General features: G+C 37.4%; 3 protein-coding genes across 3 annotated transcripts; all 3 read left to right on the plus strand.

The window, feature by feature from the left end:
* The first annotated feature begins 2,625 nt into the window (after nt 1-2,625).
* Nucleotides 2,626-3,112, plus strand: LOC144527719 (histone H4). The gene has a single exon (XM_078265940.1). The coding sequence runs from the start codon at nt 2,691-2,693 to the stop codon at nt 3,000-3,002; it is 312 nt and encodes a 103-aa protein (XP_078122066.1). The 5' UTR covers nt 2,626-2,690; the 3' UTR covers nt 3,003-3,112.
* A 2,036-nt stretch (nt 3,113-5,148) lies between these two features.
* LOC144527617 (histone H2A-like) lies at nt 5,149-5,653 on the plus strand. The gene has a single exon (XM_078265796.1). It carries the CDS (start codon nt 5,168-5,170, stop codon nt 5,549-5,551), a length of 384 nt encoding a protein of 127 aa, XP_078121922.1. The 5' UTR covers nt 5,149-5,167; the 3' UTR covers nt 5,552-5,653.
* Nucleotides 5,654-6,939: 1,286 nt separating this feature from the next.
* Nucleotides 6,940-7,390, plus strand: LOC144527835 (histone H4). The gene has a single exon (XM_078266117.1). It carries the CDS (start codon nt 7,016-7,018, stop codon nt 7,325-7,327), a length of 312 nt encoding a protein of 103 aa, XP_078122243.1. The 5' UTR covers nt 6,940-7,015; the 3' UTR covers nt 7,328-7,390.
* The last annotated feature ends 1,444 nt before the right edge of the window (nt 7,391-8,834 follow it).

The following is an 8,834-nucleotide window of genomic DNA, read 5'->3' on the forward strand; positions in this document are numbered from 1 at the left end:
TCCTCCTTTTTCTCAGAACTAATGTTTTGGTAGGAACGACAGTTTACAGCGTACGTTTCTCTGGAACCAGCCAGCGAGAAGGACGTCTATGTTCTGATTGGTTGCTTGTTCAACTTTCTGATTGACGACCTGGTCGCCCAAAACGGCCAAAACGCGACGGCGACAGATTTGACGCTCCTTGCAGCTGAGAGAAGCAGCTTCCGTTGAAAATGAATGACTTCCGGTATCTTTAGTAGCTCAAGACGGCGGCGGTGTGGACGTACGGTTAGACATTTATAGTAATTATAATCTGTAAACGAAAGAGGAGAGAGATTTGTCTCAATATTATTCGTGTGAACAGACTGACAGATATCTTATATATATATATATATATATATATATATATATATATATATATATATATATATATATCTGCAACGTAATTTACAAATCAATGAAAAGCAAAACAAGTGAAACATTTACAACTTCCAAAGAGACATACACACACACATACACACATACAGACACACACATATACACACACACACACACACACACACACACACACACACACACACACACACACACACACACACACACACACACACACACACACACACACACACTTCTTCTTTGTTTTTTGGTCTGAATGTTTAACAACGTCTGATGACGAAGATGTGCATTTCCCAATCACTCATCATTAAAATACCCAGATTGCATTGACCTAAATGTCCCTTACATGTACAATATATAGGCTACGTAAAATCAATTACAACATTACACTAAATCTGCCATTAATACATTTTGTTTACATATTTATTCATTGTCAAATTAACCTGCACACATGTCTGTCAGTGTAGGCCTTCATTTCTACATCTTTGTGTTTTATTTTATTAATGTATACATTTATTTATTGAGTTATTTATGTCTTACAATGGCAGCTTTAGGCCTCCATATTATTACAGGCAAATAAAACAAAACAAAACTAGAAAAGGAGACTTTGGTGTCAAACAGAATTCAGGTTTTACTAACTTTTCCTAAAGAAATGAATCCTCTTGTGTCCTGCGAGGTTAAATGACTGTTTTTCTCAATGGAGTCTGGCTCAGCTCACCGTGATGTTATCTCACTGCTGCCATCTTGTGTTCAACAGTGTAATACACGTTACTTCATTACAGCAACAACGAGCCTCTGTGTAAACTGGATATGATTTCTTAAACTGATTGTATCACAATGATAAAATATTTGTTTTGAAATGTTTTGAAGTTTTTTAATCCTGATAACAAGACTGAAGAAGGCAGCTGCGCCAAACTCCATAGAAAAAAAGCTTGATTTTAGAAAATATCCGAAACAAGACAGAATATTTACCAACAGGACTTTAAAGACTTATTTACAGAGAAACATAAGGTGACGGGAAGGATATTTGTTAATGATAAGTTATCATTATGTGATAATTTCTTACAGATTACTTGATATTAGCCTATTATAATAAATGTTCAAAGCTCAGGTAGGCCTATTTAAGGCTCTATACCAGGGGTGTTGAACTCAGCTTCACTAAGGGCCACACTGGAAAATGGGAATCACATCAAGGGCCAGACATGTTTGACATGCTTTTTTTCAACCGAAAAGTTGAATAATACCTTTGACTGTATTATTTGTGTCTCATATAGCTTTCTCACTAACAGTTTGGTCGACACAAAGCCCTAAAAAGTTCCTTAGCCATCATAGAGTTTAGCAAATCAAGCAAAACAAAGATTACAGCCTTTTTCACAGCCTGAATATGTAAACTCTCTGGTTCTTTGGCTATTTCTGAGTCTCAAAGTTGGCAAATCTGCCAAATTCTGCTTTGAGTGTCGACAACTGCAGTCTGTAAAACATTTTCCCGTCCTTTTGGTTTGGCTCACATCTAGGCGGGCCAAAATCTATTGATATGGATTTAAAACGGTATCAAACTAAACTACAGAAGCAGGACAACGTGAACGGTTCAGAATAACAATCAGGAAATATAATGTGACAGTATGTTTAACAACAAGACAAGCTAGCTATCCAGACATTATGTCATCTAGGGCGTAATTGCCACTGGGGACAGGGGGAACATGTGTCTGTGTTTTCTGGTGTGAAATGTAGCCTACTGTGTAGTTATAACTTGTATTTTGTAAAACATTAAGAGACGAAAATGACTCGTCACCGTGAAGTTCTCCACGATAACATCCAGGGGATCACCAAACTACTTATTATTATTTTTATTATAGAGAAGGGCATGACACCATTCAAAGACAGTAATACAACAAGTAGTATCCACTTCCCTCCACCCACCTCCAGAATAGCGACATCCCTCCTCACTCAATGTCCCTAAACTACTTATTATTATTATAATAAATGTTAACCAAAGGTCAGGTTTATGAGGCTCTAAACATTTTGAAGTGTAAAACTAAACTACAAAGGTAGGAAAACACGAATTAAGACTAAAATATATAAATACAGATCGTTAAAAAAAGGCAGGAAAAACGGTTACATTTTGAAAAACAGCCCCGCCCACCGAAGGTCGCGCCACCAGCTGTAACCGCTACTGACTGGTGTTGACGCATGCGCAGTATGCCCGTGTTGACATCTACATGTCCTCTCTTACGTTCGCAGATAAGACGTAAATACAGCCGGTTGGGGAAAGTTGACTTCATTCGTTTCGACGATCTCATCATCGACTGAACCCAAAAATGTCCGGAAGAGGAAAAGGAGGAAAGGGACTCGGTAAAGGAGGCGCCAAGCGTCACCGTAAAGTCCTCCGTGATAACATCCAGGGAATCACCAAGCCCGCCATCCGTCGTCTGGCTCGCCGCGGCGGAGTGAAGCGTATCTCCGGGTTGATCTACGAGGAGACCCGCGGTGTGCTGAAGGTGTTCCTGGAGAACGTGATCCGTGACGCAGTCACGTACACCGAGCACGCCAAGAGGAAGACGGTGACCGCCATGGATGTGGTGTACGCTCTGAAGAGACAGGGCCGCACTCTGTACGGCTTCGGAGGCTAAACAACAATCTGACAACAACACAACGGCTCTTTTAAGAGCCACGCACTCCTTCTAAAGACACTTCCTGATCTCCTGAATTATATATTAATTAGCAGTTTTCATTAACGAAACTGTTATGTTATGAGACGTTACTACTGCAAAATGGTTACTGACAGACTCAGATTATTGTGTCTGACAACATTATGAAAGGATTCCTACAGAGATAGACCTTTTAGTTAAAGAGGAAGATCCTTTTAGTTCAACATGAAACAGCCCCGAAATCACCATCACCAGACTCCATGTAAATAATCAGGACTTTTAGCGTGTATAGAGCCAGCATATCTCCACCAGACTCCATGTAAATAATCAGGACTTTAATCATCGTAAAACACTTCATTCAAAGTGGACAGAAACTAAATAAAACTATTAAAAGCCGTCTTGGTTCATCTTTCCACTGTTCCAACAATCACCACTCTGGTTTGGTTGAAATAAACCCTTAATTCACCCATTTACATGTGGAAATATGCTGGCTCTATACACGCTAAAAGTCCTGATTATTTACATGGAGTCTGGTGGAAATATGCTGGCTCTATACACGCTAAAAGTCCTGATTATTTACATGGAGTCTGGTGGAAATATGCTGGCTCTATACACGCTAAAAGTCCTGATTATTTACATGGAGTCTGGTGGAAATATGCTGGCTCTATACACGCTAAAAGTCCTGATTATTTACATGGAGTCTGGTGGAAATATGCTGGCTCTATACACGCTAAAAGTCCTGATTATTTACATGGAGTCTGGTGGAGATATGCTGGCTCTATACACGCTAAAAGTCCTGATTATTTACATGGAGTCTGGTGGAGTTTGGTGACGGTGATTTCGGGGCTGTTTCATGTTAAACTAAAAGGATCTTCCTCTTTAACTAAAAGGTCTATCTCTGTAGGGATCCTTTCATAATGTTTTCAGACACGGCAACAACAGAACTTTTAGTTTAGATGGGATTTTTTGTTACTGTTTAAAACTCAATACTAAAACTAATTTGGTAAATCTCCATTGTCTGACAATAACACATTTCATTTTTCCAGTGTGTCTATAAAACCTCATACATCGAACTATACAAACACATTAATTCAACTTATATTTCATACTCAATATGGTCCTTGTTCTATATCAAGTAGTGAAGGTTGCTGCTGTGAGGCCGTTATGCTCTCTTCAAAGCTACCAGACTCCTTTTTTTATATTAGAAATATGGATTTCTTTAAACCAAATAAACTACGTTTATTGAATTAAAATTATTGACCTTGCACTATATTTATATTTAACCTAAATCTGAAATCTCAGACTATACTGATCTTGCACTATTCCTTCCCTCTCCTCAACTGTTATTGTATATTTCTTGTAAATTATGGTTTTGTGATTTCATGGTTGCAAATATTTTTGGCACAATAGTTTTACATTAAAAAAGCCTGAAGTGATTCTATGGTCACGTCTTCATTTTCTTTCTCTTTGGGATTTTTATATGATTTTCAATTGTTGATGTTTAAGGTTAATTCTGACAGTTTAGACCAAAAACATGCATTTTAAGTGTAGGCCTACCAGTTTCCACAGGAGTTTCCCTTCTCTATTTCGGCCGTCCAGTCTCTCTCTGCAACAGTTGTATATTTCGGTTTATAAATGTTTCCTCTTGTCTCCACGGTGAACGACATTTGGTCATCACGGTCATAATCCCTCGTTTTAATTTTCTTGTATTTGTATTTTGTAAATCTGACCCAAACAGCTAATCTGCAGCGTAATACAGGAAGCCAGCTGCACCTTTCTGTAGGAATACGTTGAGAAAATATAGTGTCAAAGGCTATATTTTGTAATGTGTGTTTACATGATTGTGTCACACCCTTGAACGTTTGTTTTCAAAATACAAAGGCAGTTTACAGAATGATAGAGGGAACAATAACAATATGGGATATATATATATTTCATTAACTACTGGTTTAATCTGCCATGCTTTACTTTGAACCGCCGTGCAGTCTAGTGGTAAAAACAGCAACTTGACTGATCTCTTTCCTGATTGGACGATCACAGTTACGCTCGCTCTGGCCAATCAGGAAGCAGCGAGGTGTATATAAGGCCGCTTTCGACACCACCTATGTACTTTTCTCTCGCACTCGACGATAGGAAAAACGCGAAAAATGTCTGGAAGAGGAAAAACCGGCGGCAAGGCAAGAGCTAAGGCCAAGACCCGCTCTTCTCGTGCCGGGCTCCAGTTCCCCGTCGGCCGTGTCCACAGACTCCTGAGGAAGGGGAACTACGCTCAGCGTGTCGGTGCCGGAGCTCCGGTGTACCTGGCGGCGGTGCTGGAGTACCTGACCGCTGAGATCCTGGAGCTGGCTGGAAACGCTGCCCGCGACAACAAGAAGACCAGGATCATCCCCCGCCATCTGCAGCTGGCTGTCCGCAACGACGAGGAGCTCAACAAGCTGCTGGGCGGAGTGACCATCGCTCAGGGCGGCGTGCTGCCCAACATCCAGGCCGTCCTGCTGCCCAAGAAGACCGAGAAGCCCGCCAAGAAGTAGACACCCGGAACCGGCTCCAACCACAACAACGGCTCTTTTAAGAGCCACACAAACCACCAACTAAAGACAAAGTCCTTATACCAGAGTTCCAGTATATGTTAATATATATATATATAGATAGATAGATAGATATTTCTTAAATACAATGAATCAACATGCCACACACAACACATACTTTGTACTTACAAAATAGTGAAATCCCACACTTATCTGTACTGCAATTTTTCCCCAAAGTACAGAAGGCTACACACACGTCCTCTCGTTTTCCTGATATTACGTAAAACCCTTTTAACCTGTGTCTAACAGTCCTTTATAAGTTCGTATAAAGATAATACATAATAAAATATATATATATATAAATATATATATAAATAAATATAAATATATATATAAATAAATATATATATATATATATATATATATATATATATATATATATATATATATATAAATATATATATATATATATATATAAATAAATAAATATATATATATATAAATATATATATATATATAAATATATATATATTTATTTATATATTTATATATATATATTATATTTATTTATATATATATATATATATTTATATATATATATATATATATATATATATATATATATATATATATATATATTTATATATATATATATATATATATATATATATTTATATATATTTATATATATATATATATATATTTATATATATATATATATATATATATATATATATAAATATATATATATATATATAAATATATATATATATATAAATATATATATAAATATATATAAATATATATAAATATATATATATATATATAAATATATATAAATATATATATATATATATAAATATATATATATATATATATAAATATATATATATATATATATAAATAAATATAAATATAAATATAAATAAATAAATATATAAATATAAATAAATAAATATATAAATATAAATTATATATATATATATATATATATATATATTTATATATTTATATATTTATATCCTTTTAACCTGTGTCTAACAGTCCTTTGATGATTCCCTCTCTATCTACTCCTGTCTTTCAACATCTTTATTTCTGCAACAAACTATTAGCACGTGTTCAAGAAAGTTTCCCTTGAATTACAAATCTCACGTGTATTTGTAAAGCTCGGGCTTCCCTACCGGAGTAAAGCGGTCCTTTCTGCCGGTATAAACATCCAAACACTACACAGCTAGACACGCTGCCGCAGGAACGTTACCCGAAATTAGGGAGAAAGTATGAACAACATCGGCACCCAAGGGAAGTCTGTGAACCGACACTGTCTCTTGAGTGATGTTGACGCATGCGCAGTATGCCTGTGTTGGTGACATGTCCTCTCTTACGTCCGGAGATAAGATGTAAATACAGCCGGTTGGGGAAAGTTGACTTCATTCGTTTCGACGATCTCATCATTGACTGAACCCAAAAATGTCCGGAAGAGGAAAAGGAGGAAAGGGACTCGGTAAAGGAGGCGCCAAGCGTCACCGTAAAGTCCTCCGTGATAACATCCAGGGGATCACCAAGCCCGCCATCCGCCGTCTGGCTCGCCGCGGCGGAGTGAAGCGTATCTCCGGGTTGATCTACGAGGAGACCCGCGGTGTGCTCAAGGTGTTCCTGGAGAACGTGATCCGTGACGCGGTCACGTACACCGAGCACGCCAAGAGGAAGACAGTGACCGCCATGGATGTGGTGTACGCTCTGAAGAGACAGGGCCGCACTCTGTACGGCTTCGGAGGCTAAACAACAATCTGACAACAACACAACGGCTCTTTTAAGAGCCACGCACTCCTTCTAAAGACACTTCCTGATCTCCTGAATTATATATTAATTAGCAGTTATCATTAACGAAACTGTTAAAATGTTATGAGACGTTACTACTGCAAAATGAGTACTGACAGACTCAGACTATTCTAAGTGTCTGACATAGCGTGTATAGAGCCAGCATATCTCCACCAGACTCCATGTAAATAATCAGGACTTTTATCATCGTAAAACACACTTCATTCAAAGTGACAACGGCTCTTTTTAAGCACTCCTTCTAAAGACACTTCCTGATCTCCTGAATCATGAAATGAAGACTTAAGTCTATGGCGGTCCTTTAAATAATAAAACTGGAATATATTTTACTGGCACGCAACAACGACGTTACACCTTTTACATGTGTTGAGTCACTACATACATTCCCACTGTCTGTTCTATATCAAACTACATCTTTAGGTTTACAAAAGGCGATGCGTCAGCTACTGCTGAGAAGCAGTGGTGTTCTCTTCAAAAGCACCAGACTCCATTGGGAAAAAAACCCTAATCTAACCTCGCAGAACACCGGAGTTGCTGCTCTACCGCTGCCTCTACGGCTTAGTGTGAAGGTGCTATTTGGGGACTTTGGTGTTTTAAAAGGTTAATTCAGACTCACCGAAGTCACTCATTAACACACACTGAATAACAGATGGAGGTACAGGTAGAGCAGAAAGTCCTATGTGCTGCGAGGTAAAATTACTGTTTTTAACAAGGGAGTCTGGTGGCTTTCTACTTATGTACATTTTCTGCAGATTTGACAGTGATTAATTAAAGACATTGTGATATGACAAAACATTTGATACATAACAGTATTTTTTTCTTGTTTAATGCTACACTACATTAAAACATATCTTACGAATTCTGAGAACATTTGCGAAATTAAATCCCACACTTATTACTACCTGTACTGCAATTGTACAGTTTATATAGATCGTTTCACATAGGCCCGTTTTAAATAGTCACATGTTGATTCTACAGCTTGTGAGCATTTAAACAGTTGATATCACTATAAATTTTACATTTATAAGTTCGTATAAAGATAAGGACTACAACATTACGAGGCCCTACTCCTGATCACTGCAAAATACAGGATCAATCACTAGAACTACCATCATAACTAACCCCAATGCAAACTGCATATACCTAAATAATGTAGTTATGTATATAAAAGGTTTTACATTTTAGAATATAGTGTCCCACGTATTTCTCCTTGTTAAAACCGTTCAGTAGCAGAGCCACTTTCATAAAGAGTCGTTGTGCGGGCATCTAGCCGTACTACTTACCGTAGTCATCTTGAAGTCACCCAGGCTAAGCAATAGACATTAACGACAAATGTATCTCTGCACTACTTCAGTAATATCTTTTACGGTTTATAATACTACACGAAATGATATGACAGTATTTCTTCAGGTCTGTTGCTCTGTTAGGGTTTGTATGTGGCTCTTAAAAG

This window comes from Sander vitreus, chromosome 13, assembly GCF_031162955.1.
Source record: "Sander vitreus isolate 19-12246 chromosome 13, sanVit1, whole genome shotgun sequence".
Classification (NCBI taxonomy): Eukaryota; Metazoa; Chordata; class Actinopteri; order Perciformes; family Percidae; genus Sander; species Sander vitreus.

Coding starts and splice junctions, on each gene's coding strand:
- LOC144527719 (XM_078265940.1), top strand. CDS start 2,691: ATGTCCGGAAGAGGAAAAGGAGGAAAGGGACTCGGTAAAGGAGGCGCC.
- LOC144527617 (XM_078265796.1), top strand. CDS start 5,168: ATGTCTGGAAGAGGAAAAACCGGCGGCAAGGCAAGAGCTAAGGCCAAG.
- LOC144527835 (XM_078266117.1), top strand. CDS start 7,016: ATGTCCGGAAGAGGAAAAGGAGGAAAGGGACTCGGTAAAGGAGGCGCC.